This window comes from Lagopus leucura, unplaced genomic scaffold, assembly GCF_019238085.1.
Source record: "Lagopus leucura isolate 7727_CA_CO unplaced genomic scaffold, USGS_WTPT01 Super-Scaffold_100002, whole genome shotgun sequence".
NCBI classification, from domain to species: Eukaryota; Metazoa; Chordata; class Aves; order Galliformes; family Phasianidae; genus Lagopus; species Lagopus leucura.
In genome coordinates, this window is record NW_024962263.1 from 72,222,665 (window position 1) to 72,242,502 (window position 19,838).

The 19,838-nt window shown below is 41.7% G+C and overlaps 1 protein-coding gene across 1 annotated transcript; it reads left to right on the forward strand.

Moving 5' to 3' along the window:
- Positions 1 to 5,493: 5,493 nt before the first annotated feature.
- Positions 5,494 to 15,361, forward strand: LOC122179093 (dendrocyte expressed seven transmembrane protein). Its single transcript, XM_042869758.1, has 4 exons — positions 5,494 to 5,549; positions 10,921 to 11,977; positions 12,555 to 12,869; positions 13,919 to 15,361. Exons 1-4 carry the CDS (start codon positions 5,533 to 5,535, stop codon positions 14,000 to 14,002), a joined length of 1,473 nt encoding a protein of 490 aa, XP_042725692.1. The 5' UTR covers positions 5,494 to 5,532; the 3' UTR covers positions 14,003 to 15,361.
- Positions 15,362 to 19,838: the final 4,477 nt, after the last annotated feature.

A 19,838-nucleotide genomic window follows, 5' to 3' on the forward strand; every position in this document is an offset into this window, starting at 1 on the left:
GTGCAATTTTTAGCTAGTAGAAGTGACACAGCTTATTTTAAGGGCTTTTAAATAGCAGCCTTTTTAAAATGTTTTTTAAAATGTTATTTTGAAATGGATTAAAGTGAAAAGTGGTTTTAAGTTGAAGGAAAGATTTAGGTTGGATGTCAGGGGGAATTTCTTTACAGAGAGAGTGGTGAGGTGCTGGAACAGGCTGCCCAGAGAGGTTGTGGATGCCCCATCCATCCCTGGAGGTGCTCAAGGCCAGATTGGATGGGGCCCTGGGCAGCCTGGTCTAGTATTAAATGTGGAGGTTGGTGGCCCTGCATGTGGCAGGGGGTTGGAGATTCATGCCTTCCAACCCTGGCCATTCTGTGATTCTGTGAAAATACAGTATTTGGGCCAGACTCTCTGTCCAAAACAAAGTGTGTGAATGCACCAGAGGAATTACCACAAAAGCCCAAAAGTCAGGCTTTAGTGTAAAGGGCAAAAATCTCACAAGAAGCCACGATCCCTGCAAGAATGTATCTCTCAGTAATATTTTTATCATAGACCATATCATATAATTAACCCAGGATCTCTCACAAACCTTGCATCCTCTTTTTCAGCAGAGCTAGCTAGGTAGGTGCAGATTTTCATTATATCTATGAAATGCTATGTTATTTTAAATATTGATTTTATTATTCATTAAAAATATTTCTTCTGTCTGCAGCTGGAGATACTAGCTATTGCTGTCTGCATAATTTGTTGAGTGGCATCTCTGTCATAGAAGATAATGAAGCATAAACAATATAAAGTAACTTACAGAAGTAAAAAGAGGTACTTCCAGCTTTCATTAAAAGAAGGATGTGACAAATCTGTGCTGAGGACAGTCACTTCATGATATCTCCTGAACACTCAAGTAGTAACCCATGGGGAGGTATCAGGATTATCCTATGATCAAGCTGGGAGTGTTTCTGTGGAAATCAATAGTGTATATCCAGGTGAAAACTTCCTACTTTGCTACAGACTGTTAAGAACCTTGCATTTAGCTCTTCCTCAGCTCACTCTACAGGGATGTTTCTTTATAGCAAGCACCAGGTTACTTTTCATAGTAACTCAAAGACATTATATCATACAAAGTCAACTTCAGCTACCAACCTCAAATGAAACTTTAATCAAACTCAACAGTATTTGAATCAGTTTTTTTCAGTGGGCCCCATCAGAAGTGAGTTTCTGTAATCCCGGTTCACTCTGGGAACCATTTACTCCTGGCCATTACATGGCTGGCTCCAGACATACTGCTCATCCGGAGCAGATCCGCGCAGTGCAAGCAATGATCCACTGTCATTATTTCATTTCCTCTGATGTTTAGAAAAGAAAATGCAATTGCCTTATTTTAATCTAAATTTCTGCCGTAGCAGTAAAACAGAAACAATAATTAAAACCAGGAGTAAAAACAAGACCACAAATAGTTACAAATACTGATCTTTGTTTCTTTCCTGGCTTTCTGGAAGCCAGTCACAAGGAAGGACTAGTACTGCTAGCCGGTCTTCCTTAAGGAGAAGCAGGCAGAACAGAATAACAAATGGTTTAAATGTGACACGGTGTTCTCAGTTCCAAACTTGCTTTGTTCTTGCAGCACATGGATATGTCGAGGAAGAAAGTAATGTTCAGAGTCCTAAAGAAAAGCTCAAAGAAATACACTTTGTGCTTGCATATTAAAATAGTGAGAAATCCCTGAGTTACCAAAACTGTGTTAATAGCAGCATCATTATCAGCTGAAATTCATTCGGGAACTGCTAGAGCAGTAGGATCTTCAGCAATGCCATTTTTAATACTTTTTATGTGGAGGCAAATTTTGTTAGTCTTTGTGCAGAGATTAAGAAAACAAATGAGAAAATTCTTAAACCAACCTCACTTTTTTAAAGCAGGCAGTGAGATTCATACTGCACCAGCAGATTGAGGGGAAGAAAGAAACCACAGCCTTTAGAGTATGGTTATTGAAATTAGCAGAATGTAAGTTCTTCCCATTTCATGGTGCTCAGTACTGGAAAATATTAGCAGGGAAGTCCAGGAATCAGGCAGCCCCAGCAGCTGTTAGCAAGACAAAATGATGCTGCAGCAGAGGCTGCTGCTGCAGTTTGTGACCTTTTGGATGCGGGAATTGTAGGCTGGCAGGTATCCATCTTGGTCCAACAGGATGTGGTTCACAGCTGTTCCAGTACCACAGTTTTTGAAGGTCAGTGAAATATTCTGCTGCAAAGGAACTCTCTCAAAAGCGGTGACACCAGCACACTCGAGAGGTGTGCTGAGAGTTGCTGCATATTGATTGTGAAAGACCAAGAAAGGCTATGAGCACTCGCATTCTTCATTTCCAGGACTCATTTGAACATGTATTGTGCCCACAGTTCCATGTTCTTGAAACAATAAAGGATGAAGAAAGGGACTCGGACAGAGATGGGTGTGTGAACATCATGCAGCTCAACAAGGCCATGGTCAAGGTGCTGCAGCTGGATCAGTGTTGCAGAAATTGAACAGACCAGCAAGGGAGAGTTAGAGGCTGAGCAGCAATCAGGGCAATCCCAAACATGGATACAGGTTGGGAGATGAGTAGATTGAGAACAACCCTGTGGAGAAGGACGTTGGGGTACAACTGGGGAAAATATCTGACTGTGAGCCAGCGATCTACACTTGCAGCCCAGAAAGCCAACCATATCTGGGCTGCATCAAATGAAGTGTGACCAGCAGGTTGAAGGAGGTGGTCCTATCCATTTATTCCGCTTTTGTGAGACCCCCACCATAAGTACTGCTTTCAGCTTTCAGGGCTCTAACATAAGAAGGACAGGGACCTGTCGGAGTGAGTTCAGAGGAGGTCCATGAGGATGGTTGGGGGGCTGGAGCACCTCTCCTAGGAAGATTGGCTGAAAGAGTTGGGGGTTATTTAGTTTGGAGCCTCTGGGAATACCTTATAGCTGTCTTCCTTACTATAGTAAAGGGGGCCTTTATAGGAAAGACAAAGAGGCACTCTTTAACAGTGATGGGATGAGGGAAAACGGTTTTAAACTACCAGAAGATTTAGGTTAGAATCATAAAATAGAATCATATAATGACTTAAGTTGGAAGGTATCTTAAAGACTATTTAGTTCCAGCCCCATGCCTTGGGCAGGGTTGCCACCTGGCACAGGCTGCCGAGAGAAATTGTGGATTCCCCAATCCCTGGAATTGCTAACGGCTAAGCTGGATGAAGCCTTGGGCAGCCTGATCTGGTGGGTGGCTAACCTGACCATGGTAGGGGATTGGAACTAGGTGATCTTTAAGGTCTATTTCAACTCAAACCACTGTTTGATTCTATTCTTTGTTGGAAAGATTTTCTGGAGTACATCTGATCCAGTGCTCCCCTCCTCAAGCAGGGTCACCATTCTATGAATCTCTAAACACCTGCTACATGATGAATTGAAGCTAATAAGTTGGGTTAGATAGAGTCTTTGTCTGCCTTAATATGCCCTTACCTGGATCACTTTACAGAATTTTCTCTTATATGATACTATGAACAATATGCTCTGCTCAAAGGATAATTTAATTAATTTCTTCTATAATGAAACTTTAGAAACTTTCTCAAGTTATGGATGGTCCACTATATCTAATTATATCTCTACATTATGCATAATTTAGATGCTATAAGTATTATTCTATTTTCATCTTGCTGCCTGAGGACTTGATGAACTTGTGCAGTAGCTGCTCTTGAAGTAGCAGGGGTATGGCTGTTCTGTGGAGGGGGAGCTTGGTCATACAGTGAACCAGTGCTCTCAGTGCCTGCTGGAAAGCCAGTTATTTGTAAAATTACACGCAGAGCCATTTCTACCAAGGCCAAATAGATAATGTTCATGCCAACACTTCTGTAGTTGCCCGTTGGAATCTACGGTTCACAAATAGACTGAGGACAGGACTAAACTTGAGGTACAACCCTGGATCTCTGAATTCAGAATTTAAATGAAAACTAATATCCAGTTTAGAATTCCTTAGGTCTAGCAAATAACATTTCTGCAATGGACTTAGGAGATTTCTGATAAAACCACCAGGCATATTTTATTCCAAAAATGGTTCTGGAAGTTTAAACAGAAACAATGAAGCTGTAAACGCAAGTAAGTTCTGAAAGTGGCTGTAAAAGACAATCTAAAGAAGATATTATTGGAAAGGTATCATAGGCATTTACTGAGTAGATTGTGGATAAGGATTCTCTTACTACTGTTACTGTTATTATCCATTTCAAAAGGTATAATCAGCCTTTGATTTCCTTTCAAGTAAGTCTGTAGTCTTCTTTTATCAGGTAGCTCTGATGGAAACTGAAGGAAAGGACTACCCGGTTCAATGGATCCATCTAAGAACTGATAAGACCTGTGTGACTCATTTCAAGAGGAGAGGATGGGTGTCAAAGAATTCCTCCTCCATTACACACAAATATACACACAAAACATAGTGTTCGCAAAAAACAGTAGTTCGTTTAAAGTAAAATTTAGAATTGCCAAAGGCTTGATTAAAGCAAAACAAAATTTTTATAGATTTTCCAGAAAGTTTTAAGAAATATAATCTTATTTAGCTACTGAATAAATCCAGAGTTAATAGAAGTCTTTGCTGTGTGTTGTGTTCCCATATCATATCATACCAATCATATCAGATCATAGAATGGTTTAGGTTGGGAGGGACCTTAAAGACCATCTGGTTCCAACCCCCTACCATGGGTTGATTGCCACCCATTGGATCAAGCTGCCCAGGACCCTGTCCAACCTGGCCTTGAAAGCTTCCAGGGATGGGGCATCCACAGATTCTCTGGTCAGCCTGTGCTCCCTCTGAGTGCAAAACTCCCCTGCAACATTTAACCTAAATCTCTCCTCTTTTAGTTTAAAACCATTCACTCTTGTCCTGTCAGTTTCAGACCCTGTAAAAAAATCCCTCCTGTTTATTAGCTCTGTTCAAGTACTAGAAAGCCTCAATGAGGTCTCACTGGAGCCTTCTCCAGGGTGAACAACCTCAGCTCCCTCAACTTGTTTTCAGAGGAAAGGTGCTCCAGCCCTAGGCTCATCTTCATGGCCGCCTCTGGAGCTGCTGCACCTGCTGCATATCCTTCTTGTGCTGGGGGCACAATATTTATAAAGGTCTCTATAAGAACATTTCTAGAGTAAAAATACTTAGAGCTTCAAAGTTCTCTGGGCACTGAATTGCTGCAAGTTTCAATGGGAAGCACCAAAATAGCTGAGATGTTCCAGACCTAAGGAATTATTTGACATAATTTTAAGACATTGAAATCTGGGACCAGAACTCATTTGCTGCTATCTATTACTCTGCCAGAAAAAAAAGGTGGAAACTGGCACTTGCAAATTATATACTATATTCGTTCTCGTGCATAAGTTACTTCCTTATGAATCTTAGTCAAAAGTAGAGTAGTTTCAAAATTGTGGTATGCTTGACTCATCGAGGGAGGGTATGGAAAAGAAATTACTCATGTTATTTTTTGTTAGAACCCATCCCGGTTCCTCACCAAAAGCAAGAAGCACGGCTCTTAGAAGATCCTTCATGCACTTTACAGGAAGGTCTGTAAGTAATACTTCAGGATAGTATCAAGTAATGGTGGATAGTAAAGATGGAGGGGGTTAGTTCTTCTAAGGTAAAAGAACTTGCTTTAAGTTAGTTGTTTCCACCTTACTGATTGGATGGCCTATTCCTAAGGTTTGTAAACAGCATAGAGCTAGGCTCTGCCTATAATACAGAGATGTAAAATACAGGGGAAGGGACTGTGTAGCCCTCCTTGACAGTGGTATTTTCTAGAGTTGTTTTCTTTCAATAGGAAAGCTACCGTTTTATTTTCTGAAACTGTGCCCCCATTCCTGCCTTTGCTTTAAGAGAAACACGTCTGTGGGTCTGCTGCATCAAGTCCTCCAAACTGTCCACAGCAACATCCTTGAGAAAGCATGACTTCAAACTTGTTGTTCTTTCTGTAGCTGCCCAGATTCTACAGTTGCTTGCAATATGTGCTATGTCCTGTTCTGAGCACTCAGCTCAGCCAACAAGTACCCGTGCTTACAAAGGAGAAACATAGAATATTTGATACAGCTGACTTTAAATAGCTGTCTCTGAGCAGTCTGGAGGCTTTTTGTAGTAAATATAGGGAAGAAGCTCTCATAGGATGCAATTCATGTCACACTAGCATGGGCTTCTAAATCAGGTCTAAAGTTTGGCTCTGGAAAGCTGTGCTTCTCACTGACATTGACACAGGTAGCTCGTATGTGAATATTGCAGTTTTGACATCTGGTGTTAGATCACATTTAACCAATTCGTAGCATCTTAAAGACCTGATGATATCTCACAAAGTTCATAATTTTCCTGATCCAGTGTTTAAAAGAAGAAAAAGAGATCTTGATCAGTTATGATTTTTTACTTGTGTTGTTATGCTTTTTGATGGGGCCCTTTTTTTTGTACGTTATTGTATTTCTGTGGCTGTGTTTTTTACTCTTTCAAATTCCTAAGTGTACACATTTAATATTTCAAATGTCTTTAAATCCTCACCTGTGTTTGTTGTGTAAAATATGATTTACTCTCCTTCCTCCTGCAGTTAGAAGCTAAGAATGTGAACACAAGAAATGGCAGGCTACTAAGGAAACCCTGAGGTAGTTCCATCCATCTTGATGGATTTTTGATTGGACTTCTATTTCTTTGCTGAATGCCCTGCATTAACAAGGGAAGTAATGTGAGACGACCTCTTGTATTTTTGTCTCTTGCTAAGACTAGTTTATCATTGTATTTTTCTGATGGTATCCAAAAAAGGGAAGTAATTCTCTTACATTTCAGTGCAAGAGAATTTCCCAGCCCATCCAGGCTGGGAAAGCAGGCTGCTGACACTGCCAAAAAAGGAAATATTTGTTTTTATGTTCTTATTGTGCGCTTTTTCCTAATTCCTGTGTAAAATCCAAATCGGATTTATGAGGCAAAGAGCGCTGTGTAGCTAACACTTTACCATCAAGGAGGTGTAAGTCTCCCATTCCACCTGATCTCTCCCTTTTGTGGTGACTTGTGCTCTGAGATTGGGGCACGGCACGGCTGTCTGCACAGCCACACTCCTACTGAGCTCTTTCAAATAAAGCTGTCCTGTGGAGAGCAGTGTCTTCACTGCCAACCATAGAATCGTAGAATTGTTTGATTTGGAAGGGACCTTAGAGGTCATCTAGTCCAATTCCTGTGCAGTGAACAGGGACACCCACAGCTACACCGGTTTGATCTGAGCCCTCTCCAGCCTCACCTTCAGTGTCTTCAGGGATTTGGTCTGCCATAGCCACTTGCTGTGATGACTGCTATAGTTACATGGATGCTCCTTGTATTTGCAAGAGAGTATTTCTGAAACTGTTTCTACCCAGGCTATTGCTCGCTTAGGAATTACAACCAGACCTAAATTTACCATGTATGGGTGAGTCACCCATGCAAACTCTTTTCTTAATATAATGGAAGAAGCTACTGTTTCCTTGAAATTTATAGTGAGAAAAAGAATCACAGAATCACAAAATAGCCTGGGTTGGAAGAGACCTCAAGGATCACGAATCTCCAACCCCCCTGCCACATGCAGGGTCACCAACCTCCACATGTAATACTAGACCAGGCTGCCCAGGGCCCCATCCAATCTGGCCTTGAACACCTCCAGGGATGGATGGGGCATCCGCAGCCTCTCTGGGCAGCCTGTTCCAGCACCTCACCACTCTCAGTGAATAAATTCCCCCTGACATCCAACCTAAATCTCCCCTCCCTCAACTTAAAACCATTTCCCTTTGTCCTGCTATTATCTACCCTTTCAAAGAGTTGACTCCCCTCCTATTTGTAGGCTTCCTTTAGGTACTGAAAGGCTGCAATGAGGTCACCTCGCAGCCTAATTGTTGCAGTGCAACTTAGCTATTTGTAATGGGACTTAGTAATTTAATAGCTTTCACGAAATATTTTGGGTGGTGGATATAAGTTATAAATGAAGACAGACAGCAGGGACAAACCTTATTTAGCAAAGCTTGACAAACACCATCACATCTTTAAGCCTTCTTCCTGTTTTGATGCAGATGTAACTCAGACAAACCTGGTGCCACCATATAGTGGAAATTGAGCTCTGGTTGCTCATCAGAATAAGGGGCTGGGGCAGGGTCAAATCAGCAGTGAAGACGACCATACTGCTTGGACAGTGACCACAAAATAACCACGGTAGGCAGGGAAACAAATCATACATGGTGTGAATAGGCATATACAACAATGACACAGCTTTAGCTGAAAGCTTGTGGCTGAGCCAGAAAAACATTTTCTAGGGATGCTCGATGCTATGCACTTATTTTTCCACTTATTTCAAATCTGTAGGCAATATCTGAAATATCATAAGCATGAACTTAAGTACCAAATACCTCTGAACTACATTGCCTTAATCTCAGTACATCACAAGCCTTAAGAAGCATGGACCAAATTCCTTGCTGGAAAGAATTTGTTCTCATAATTACTCCTGCCAGCATGCCATATGGTGGATGAACATCATATTTCCAGATTTGATTAAGAACTTCCCAGAAAGGGAAACTAAGGCATAGAGGGTTTCCCCTTGGGTTCTGCAGGAAACCCAGGTTCAAAGGCAGTTTCCAGCTCCCCTCTGTGGTGCATGCCACAAGAAAACTATGGTGGAAAGACTTTGGCACTTAAAAAGAAGAAACTGCTTTTCCAGACAAATTCTTTCCTTATGCTACATTAATAAAGGTAGCAGTGCCACATCGGTACATGATATGGGACAGAAGAAAAAACTGCTTTGCTTCAGACTGCAATAAAATGAAGGTTTTGTTCCTGTCACCCTCCTGGTAGAATTCCTATCTGTGCCCAGCAGCTTTAGGAGAGTTTTTGTGGTTTATGTTTTCAAAAGAAAACAGTTCAGAAAGCTCTCAAGGTTTGTCTTTGAGCACGGGATTAGCCTCTTTCACTGAGGCACTGAGCTCACTGATGTATTTCTAACTCTGAGCCAGGAGGTTATTTTCCCTTCTGAAGCACTCACAGCTGTTTAAGAATTTTTGGTCTCCATAATTTTTTAGGCCTCCACTTTTCATCCTTTGTGTGCTTCTCCTGCACTCAGTATTTACTTCTGCTGCTGATGTCCTATGGAGAAAATAGAGCACCCAGCTGAGGTGCTGAGTCACGGCTCAGCCCTGGCACTGCTGAGATCAGGGACAGGCTCTGCAGGAGTCAGGAATGCGTGCAAATTTTCCAACCTTCAGCCATCAGGCAGACACCTGAGTGTTTGCCACAGGCTTCAAAAACCGATGGATGGCTCCTATGTCATTTACCTAAAGTCTATTTAACATTGACAAGAATGAACAACAACCATGCATACAAACACACAAGACTGATTGAGAACAGCAGTGCTGTAAAAGAAAACTCAGATACTCTCAGTATCTTTGCATAATGTTACATACATGCGAAAAGTTTTTGCAGTTGATTTTTTATGACTTCTAAAATCAAGAACAGAACTCCAGGTCTGTTCACTGCCAAAGGTTACCTCTCTTTGATGTACAAGAATGTGCAGCAGTGCTTAAAGATCCTGAAAAGCTGGAGCCTGGTTTCCTGTGTGCTGCCTCCTCTCCCCACTTTGCTTACACCACTTTCCCAAACACATGGGGACTTCTACATACATCTGCTGAACACTTCCTGGACAGTCATTAACTAATTTCTCTCCTGTGAAAGAGCTACTATGTGCTGTTACTCACAGCTGAGGCCCTGGAGGGAAGCAGCCTTCCCAAGCCTGTGCCAGGGACTGAGACCACTCTGTTGCTGCCCATCTCCCATCCTTGCTGGGGTTGGGAAGCACCCAGAGTCTTCAGCATTTCTCAGGGTATCCTTCAGCACTGGGGAGGATCTGCCTGCCCTGCTCATCCTCTGTTCCTGTTGCATTCACAGCCAATGGCAACAGAAAAAAACAAAACTGGTAAACAGTAATAAGGAGAGGAAGGGGAAAATGGCACAGTAAATGCTGGCAGAATTCATAAAGTCAAATGCCAGAAAAATACAGCATGTCTATAAAATAATTGTTTGGTTCCTGGCTACCTGCTGTGTTCAAGCTAAACAAAAGACAAAGTAATATCTTCAGGATGTATTTGTGAAGGCAACTGTTCCTTATTACAGGGTAAAATTGAAACAGTTTATTTTATTTAATTAGTATCTTATTTGTTCTAGTATGTTAAAAGGCTAATAAGCATATAAATTAGGAAAGAAAGGCACTAAAAATGTATTACAAGGAAGCAGGAAAGATGTGAATATGGAGCAAATACAGTCTCCCATCAGATTGAATTAATTTACAGTGTGGGCATGCTGTAGGCAGAGAAGAAGGTGAGAAGAATGAGCAATTAGAGTTAACCATATATGTGGGCCAATATGCTGTCCCAGGAGAGACCCAGTGAAGGAATAATGCCTCTGAGACTCGGTCTGTACTGACCTACCTCCAGCGGAAGGAGAAGCCCTCCATCCTCTTTCCTTATCTCTCACTGTTCCCCATCTCACTGCTTTCCATCTCTCTTCTCCCCATCTCACTGCTCCCCATAATCATCCCCTACACATTGGTATATGTGGAACATGTTGCCAAGAGAGGATGTTGGATGCCCATCCCCAGAGACATTCAAGGCCAGGCTGGACAGGGCTCTGAGCATCCTGCTCTAGCTGTAAGTGTCCCTGCTCATTGCAGGGGAGTTGGACTAAATGACCTTTAAGGGTCCCTTCCAACTCTAACTGTTCTATGATTCTATGATTCTATCTATACTGAGATTCAGATTTGGGTCTCATTGGGGCAGTTCAGCTGCCACATGAGTCGGATCTGTATTTCTCATGATGTGAAGCTGTCAATCAAATATGCCCTGTTGTCAGTACTGTGACCCCGCATCTAACAGCATTTTTGTTTTCCTTTCTTTTTAGTTTGAGCCTGTTCAGTGTCAGCAACAATCAGAAGAAAATGGGAGTATTTGCCTTGGCAGCCCAGAAAGCCTGGGGAGTGTTTGTGTCAGAAAGGAGGCTTGGCTGGAAGTACCTGATACAGCTTTTTGCCATTTGCTCTGCAGTTGGCTTCCTCTTAAGCGTTCTCCTCTTTCTTAGCATCCATGTCTCCTTGGAGCAGCAGTCCACGGGACTCTTGCTGCTTTGTGGCCTCGTCTGGGTCTCACTCTCCATCGCTCTTTGCTTCTCCAAGCACCTGCGCTGCTTCAGTGCCCTATTCCTTCTCTCCTGTGGGCTGCGGGAGGGAAAGAATGCTCTCCTTACTGCTGGTACAGGTGTTGTGGTAGCTGGCAACATCCAAAGCATTTTCCACAACCTAAAGGTTCTGACAGACAGCATAACCTGCCATTTAGAGTATGAGAAATTTGACTTGATAAAATATTACATTGAGGCTGTAAAATGGATTTACGAGATGGCCAATCTTCCTACCAACGCACTTTCTGTGACAATAAAGCATGAGTTTACACCATCTTACTCAATTTCGGATGATACACTGAAACAAGAGCTGAATGACACAAAACAAGAAATACAGAGAGTTGCTAACCAGATATCTTTTATGCTGAATATATTGCCCTGTATAGGCCAGAAAGTATTGCCCATAGTGGGGATTCTTTTAGTTTGTTTTGGAGCTGTGCTCTTTATCAAACATTTTGTGGGCTCTCATAATGCCAAGTTTAAGAATACTTATATCACAAAACGGTTCATCACATTTGATGAGCATCAAAAGCAACAGCAAAGGCCATGCCTTCTGCCACTTAACAAAAAGGAAAGAAAGAATTACGTGACAATCCCATCTTTCAGCTTCACAAGGAAGGAGAGAAAACAGATGCAGCATTTTTTTCTCCCTGTATTTATTCATCTTTGTGTCTGGCTTCTGTTTGCTGCAGTAGATTATTTGTTTTATTGGCTAATCATTTATGTGAATAAACATCTCCAAGAATTACCAGATCTGGAGATTCAACTCAGACTCTCTCAGCAAGTAAGTACTTATCTGTACTTTATATTTCTCATTTTAACTTAGTGTTGAAAACTTTCCCTTCATTTTCAGCAGCTGCAGGAGCAGAAGCAGAGCCAATAAGCTGACAGTTTCTTCATGGCTTTGTAATTCATACGTTTGCTTGAAAGAGGACCATTGCCATTACAGCTACATATATAGGTGGATGCAGAAGCACTGCTCATCAAATACTGAGCCAAGGGGATGGGCATGTTCTGCTCCATGGCGTTACTCACAAAGAATGTCTCCCCAGCAGAGGATCTGAGCAGATTCATGGGGGTGGGAATAAATTAAACTACTGCAGCCAGAGCAGTTAAACATTCTTCTGGCAGGGCTACTAAAAATGTAATTGTAGGACATTGCCCCAGGAGAAATGGGGAAAATGCAGTTTGAAATATTTTTAAAATAGCTAATAAATATATTGTTATTCATAGGCACTGGATGGATTAGACCATTAATGGACCTTAGTTAGACCATAAATGTGAATATCCAATAGGAGAAATATTATAAAGGAGAGAACCAGTACTATCTTCAACTCTCTTTTCCCCTTTTTCTTGTGCAGAAGAATAGTCTTATCATTGTCATGAACGAGCACATTGCAAAGAATGATCTTTTGAAGATCTCTTTGTTTAAGAATAACTGCATCCCTCAGCCAGAATTCCACCTCTCCACGACATGGCTCCAGCTTGGAATAATCATCTTCTTCTTAATCATTTTTGGGTTATCCTCTGGCCTCTTGACCCAGCTTAAAATACTTGTGTCAAATTCATTTTATCCTGACGTGGAGACAAAGCGGATACAATATTTACATGCAAAATTACTCAAGGAAAGAGCAAAGATACAACAGAAAGCTGTCAAGAATGTGTTTGCTAGAACGGTAAGCCATCAGCACAATGGAAACAATCTCCTCTCAGCATCGTAGGCAGACTCCTATCCAGGAAATACCTAAAGGCTGCTTAATTTAAAGTATGTGCTAATAGACTTTAAGCAGCGCTTGCCTACACAAGGGCAGGAGACAACTTGCCTACTGGTAAAATTAGATTACAAAACTGTGTTTTTCTGCCTTTCAATTCTTATGCATCAGCCACAAAATGGATACACCCCAATGGGTATGTGCTGCAAAAACTTTGAGCTCTAACAGAATTGTAGAAGAGATCTCAAGAGATCATCGAGTCCAACTTGAGGAGAAACTTGTTTTCACAAATGTCTGATAAGCATCTGCAGTACAAAGATTATTTCTGGAATGCAGATGGCAAATATCAGGCATTTGAGAGCAGACCCTTCGTGCTGTACAACATGTTATTTGGGAAAACAGAAGGTGTATAACCAAGATGTTATAATTGCAATATAATCAAAAGAGGAAGGCAAAAGCAAACAAGGATCACAAAAGAGAATAAGTAGAAGAGCTTACCCTTGGGTTGAGCTCACTAGAAGATACCAGAAGAGGGGATCTCCAGAAGAGATCCTTCCCCTCTGGTAGCCAGCTCTTAAATAGGTCCAGGAGGGGTGCAGCCTGGCTCCACCCCTTCCGGCAGCACAGGTGAATTGCCTTCACCTGTGCTCCTCTGGCTGACTCAAGGCTCACCTCAGGTGATTAATCAGAGGTTCAGGCCGTGACTCAGCAGTTCCCATACAAGAAGGTAATATATTTCTGTTTTAAAAGCACAATGGTATTGGAAATGCAAATACCATTAGGAAATAGAAATTTTCAATTGTAAAAACATTAATTCCATATCTAGACATATATATGTAGAAATGGAAAAATACACATGCAAATATTTAAGGCAAACATTTACATGCTGCTGCAGATGTGGCCATGCTTTTTCTTTTATTCATTTTTAATAGCTTTCAGTACTGACTATAGTGTCTGAGTGAACTGTAACTCAGAAATACTATGACCTAAAAATCATATTTCTTTATTTTCAGGTCAATTTTTGGCTCCCAATACTTAGGACAAGAGAAACCATAAGGAAGAAAGACAAGGCTGCATTAAAGGACAACATGGTGTGAACAAGACCAAGTGAAACTTTGGATAAGGCTGGACATATGCTTTTGTTATCTGAATGAATAAATACTTAAAACTTTCCAGTAGCAAATATCAGAAGTTTTTTTCCACCTGAAAAACTGAAAAACATCAAGTATGGGGCGAAAATGACTCTGTCTCTGTGGAAGATGACCACACGAGAGAACACTTCAACAAACTGATGGGATGCACCCATGGGTGCTGATGGAGCTGGCTGTGCCATCTTGAGGCCATTCCCAATTGTCTTTGTGAGGTCATGGATGCTGGGAGAGACTCCTGAGCACTGGAAGAGAGCAAATTTCACTGCAGTCTTCAAGAAGGACAGGAAGGAGAACCTGTGAAATAACTGGTTGTTCAGCCCCACCTCAGACCCTTGGAAGGTGATGGACCCTGGAATCCATTTCTAAGGCAAAAATCAGGCAGGTAACTGGGACATAGCCTGAGCATAATAAAAACTTTTTTACTTTGAAAGTGATGGTGAGATTATGGAGCCTTGGAGATGCTCAAAACACAACTGGAACAGTCCTGGGCAACTCAGAGCAGTGAAATCAGAATGCAACAACCCCAGAGATGGCTGCCAGCTACAGCCACTCTGTGACTCCCTGCCTATCACAGAAACCTCTGCAGAAAACCTAAGGCATGCACAGCAGAAACTTGTGTTGATTTGCACAAAGCAAATGTGTGCCAACACTAGTGTGCCATCACACAGATACTGCCACATAGCCATCCTGGTGTCATGCGCTCAAGCAGACTAAAGCCCTGCACACACACATACCTGTGTGCTGAAGGGGAACAGAACCGCAGGCAGAGAAACATCTGCTCTTCCCTGCCTCCCTACAGCTAAGAGACTGGGAAGAATGGCACATTCTATGCATTATTTTGAATTCTAAAACAAATTCCTCTTCAGGGCCTCAAATACATTAGGGTTCATCCCAATGGCAGAACAGTACGAGGTCTGCTCCTTCTGGGCCCAGTGGTGGAGAGGTAAACACCCACTAAACTGCAGTCCTTATGCTGTGCAGCTGTAAGGGTGGGTCTGCCTCTCCTGGCATTGCAGAGACATACTCCTCACTCTCTGCAGCCTCTACAAGGGCTCCCATTTGTTTCTGTCCTGTGAGCTGGAGAAGTTTGGGGATTTGTTGACCTTCAGCTTTCCCCTCTGCGTGTTGTTCAGTTCCTTCCACTGCCTGTTTATCATAGACCTCAAACACGTGGTTACATCTTTTCTCTTCTTCTCCTTAAAAAAAAAAAAAAAAGAGTCTACAAGTTACATTAAAAAGGCAGCATTCCATCCACAATTATTTCTGTTTTTCTTCTTTCCTACCCTCTTATTTCCTGAATTTTATTTTGGCTCTGTTCCCCTGTCCTCATAACTCACAGTCCTCTTTACCCTTTTGCCATGTTCTCTTCTGCTCCAATAGATCATACTTCCCCATGGATAAAAACCATATTTTTTTTTTTTCTTTCTGCTGAGTAAAAGTGAACTGTGTTTGAAATTAAGGGTTTTATTTATTCATTTATTGGCTCAATGGAAGTTTTAAACCTTTTTCCTCATAGTGGGCATTGCCTCTAGCTGCCTCTCTAGGGGCTGTCAGAAATGCATCACACCCTCAGTGCTCAGAAAAGCCTGAGGAGAGCTCTGGATTTGACTTTTGACCCCTTCATCCCTTTCCTTCCCCCAACTCACTGCAGAGCTTAACTTTCTTTTTAAGCACCCTTCACCAGTGTAAGAACTGTCTGATTTACTGTGAAAAATCTCCCAATTGCATCAAATCTGGTTTGCAAAATTAATGAGAGGCTGCCCTGATTGTTTTGTGAATTTAATTCGGAGAGACACATTGGCTCTCCTGACCCTGACACACAGCACGAATAAGGCCATTTCCTACCAACAATTGTGTTTATGGAACTGTCCTCATTAGCACCAGGCCCTGGATTTGGCTTCCTTCATAGCTAAGAGGAAGGGTGTTTTTTCGGTTGCTTTTCCAGTTCTTATTTCATGCGGGCAGCTGGGTGTGCTGAGGCAGAGGGTGCTGGGTTTGGAGCTGCTTACACCCTCCCTGATTCATCCCTGCTCTGTCGGCATAGTGACACAGACTCCTTTGGTTTTTATCACAGTCTGAATGGCTCCGATGTTTTAAAATAAATAACAAAGGAGTAGGCAAAGTCGTTCTTTTAGTTCTGCTTTACATTGCAAATGAAGAAAGTAAGGGTCAAAGGACCACTACTCACTGCTGATGAAATAAGACCTAGGAATAAAGATATTACTGTCGATTTAGTGAGCACGGGCCTCAAAATATGGGACTATGCTGCTCCTGAGCACGGGAACAGCTTCCAGCCTGTGTGCCACGCCAGCCCTGCCCTCCAGCGGCCCTGCAGAGCTGCACGCCCGGCGATGCAGCTGGACTCAGCTCTGGGTGCTGCAGCAGGAGAGAAGCATTTAATGCCCCTCAGCTCTTCACAGGGAGCTGGGCAATAAATCTGCTGTGGCCACAGATTATGAGGATGAAAGAAACATCAGGTATGCCAGATCTCCCAAACTGCTGTTCCTGCTCTCATAATCCTTATTATCAGAGAATGGGGTTCTAGAAATCCCAAATTTCTGTCTGGATGGAGAGAGTGACAAAAATATCGTTACTTTTTTTCTTTTCTTATTTAATTGGATCTTAACCTTTCTTTGCAAGAACAGAGGGAACCCAGCAGTGTCCCAGTGAGAAGTGTTAAGCTGTTCTGTGCTTCAGCCCTGGCAAAGCAGATCCTCAACTGCTCCATGCTGAGATCTGCTGCTTCAGAAAAAAATGAAAATAAAAAAGAGTTTAAGGCAGCAATGCCAGCATTCAAAGCAATCAAGATGTAGTCCATTTTGCCCAAGTGGCCAAAGGACAGAAAGAGGAGTCAATGAAATCCAATGTTTTTCTCAGTAGAGGCTGGAGAAAGTGCCTGAATGAGGCAGGAAAGCAATTATTTTACTTCCCTGGGGAAGGCCCAAGGAAACTGTGTGAGCTGCAGAACTCATCTCTAATCCAGCCTTCCAAGGCACTGGGGTGCAGCTGTTGACTTAGGAAAGCAGTTATAGCACAGGCCCAGCAACAACTTTGTGCAAATATAAATTGCAGGCTGTAGATAGGATGAGGCTGTAGGACAAACAAGTCTTATAAGGTCTGGAGACCAAGACAGGGCTGGGAGACCACTCAGTGCTCCTTCCAGTGCTTCAGCTGATGAACTGTGCTAAAGTAAATGTGTTTTAAAATCACTTTTCTTCCTAAATTACATATTACCAGTTCTACCATATTTAGTTCTGCTATCACTCATTACTCGTGTTCTGAAACAAGGACCTGGGTAGTTGCAAAATTATATCCCAGGGAAGATCCCACCATTACAGTGCACCCATTATAAGTGGGAAAAGAAAAATAAAAATGTAGGGATTTGGACCATGACAGACTCAACTTCTGGAGTAGTAGTGCCTGGATAATGCAGCTGACAACATTTTGGCATCACACTGATTCTCAGGGTTCATATCCTGGGGCCAGCATGAGCCATGGCAAAATAAATACTCATGAATTTCACAAACCCGATAGGCCTCAAGGATGTAGAGACAAAACAGATGCTTTGATGGAAATTCCAATTCACAGTATGCAGGTAATTTTTTTCACATCTGCACAATATGTAAATGTCATTGCAATTGGATAGTATACATTTGTTAAGAACAAAATCTTAAGGCTTCCCCCATAAGGAATATAAGCCATGACAGAGAGCAGAAAACACCATCATAGGGATGAAGAACTATTTGCTAATGGCACCGGGAGAAGCTCCCTCACTTCTAATCTAACAAAAATGTGTAGGAAACAGAAAAAGATACATTTTTCCATGGTTAATATACTTTCATGGCTTAAAAAGCTCAGTTTACATGATGGGTGTTTATATAACTCATAAAACTGCTTGCTGTTATCTTACTGTGAAAGCATCTGGTGTTAGAAAAATGACTAACTTAGTTCCTTCGCGTTGTGTTTTAAACCACTTTGATCTTAGTAAGGGTCCCAAGAGGAAAAAGACATTTGAAAGACCTGGACACCTACCTCCACAGTACCCAAAGGGCTAGTAGCCTTTTTCTCCTGGGTTTCATTTCTGTAATAATTGAGTCACTGTGGCCTTGAGCAACACATTTAAGCCAACGCTGGATGTTAACGCTGGATCAGTCGGCTACACATACTCAAACACTTCAGAGCTTTGAGAATTCATAGATCTCATGAGTGTACAGTCATTATATTTATTAGTCTCCCAGGTATATCATGTGATTGCAAGGCTCTAATAATTGTTAAACACTCATCTTAAAGGCTCCATGCAAATTCAAATTATCGTTAAAAGTATAAATACATCTCTAGTCCCTGCTTTTTTCCCTTATTCTTCTCAAATTTCTGCTCTTCTTCCAAGGTAGCAAAAGATTAATTTAAAAGAACGGCCACATACTCTTGGTGAAACAAAACATAAGACATTCATCCATCTTAGCAGAAAGTTGTAGTTATGAAAGGGAGATATGGGCTGGGTGGAAGGTACCTGCAAGGTAGACATCTGCACCCAAATCAGGCATACTGTATGCCTGTAATAAGTGGAGTGGCACTGCAAGAAAACTATCCATCTCATCCCAAGGGAGAACAGATCTGGACAAGTTTATCTAGCCTGTTTAAGATCCTGCTGTGGAAATGAATAGTGGAGGACCTCATTCTCTTTGTTGTTTACAAAGAGACTAGACATAAACTCACATACAGATCTATACATCTACAGATCTAGAAGTCTACACAGAATGTGAATTCTACTACCTTTTAACAGTGATTGTGATAGTGCTGGATACCTGGTTCTGCCATTCTGTCAAAGAGAGCTGGAGAGCTGGGAGCCTGTGCTAGCTCTTCCTAAACACACGCAATTAACCTCCATCACCTTACAAAGAAGAGTCTCCTTTGCTGTTTAGAGACAGAAGAACTACCAATGTATTAGAGTTTGTTTCTGTTACAAGCTCATACATCATCATATGCCTATGAATGTAGCAGGAAATATAAGACTGTCTTCCACTGTCAAATTTAAAAGAACAGTAACTATCACATGCTTTCTGTGTCTGTCTTACAAAGATGAATGTCCCCCATGTGCTTGTTTGGCTTACGGCTTGCACAGAACAGGTTACAGTGCTTCCAAATACAGGACACAAAAATCTCCATACAGGCGGTGTTCTGTTGGCCTCATTTCTCTCTTAAATATTTCTGCTGCTTAAAAATAGAGGGCTAATGCATGTAAAAATTTAAATTTAAACCTAATTCTAGGTTTCTGAAGCAAAATATGCCTATATGGGGAAACAGATTCATGCTTCTTAGAATACAGTTACTTCTCAGAGGGGAAATCAAATACATTTAAAAAGTGAGAATATATATTTTTAAATTCAAGAATCCTATCCTAGAAAACAAATGAACAGAAAACTCACAATTTGTATCATTTATATTGAGGGAAACTTCACATTTTCTGTAAAAAGATCTTCAAAAGTTCTGGTCCTAATAACCTCGATTCATAACCCTTTAAGTTAGAAGGTCTATGTCCAGAATCAATACAGTAGATGAGTTCAGCAGCACAATTAGCATAGATTTCCGTAGGTTATAATAGGAAATGCTTGACCATGCCAATAAACACTTGGCTGTGTAACTGGCAGGATTGAAATCCACGTTAAACACAGAACAGGGAGATGTAGCAGCAGCTCTAAAATAGTGACAGTTCCCCCTGAGTCAGTACTTTTCTGTACCTGATCCCTTTCAGAAATAGAGAACAGGAAAAGAGAAGAATCAG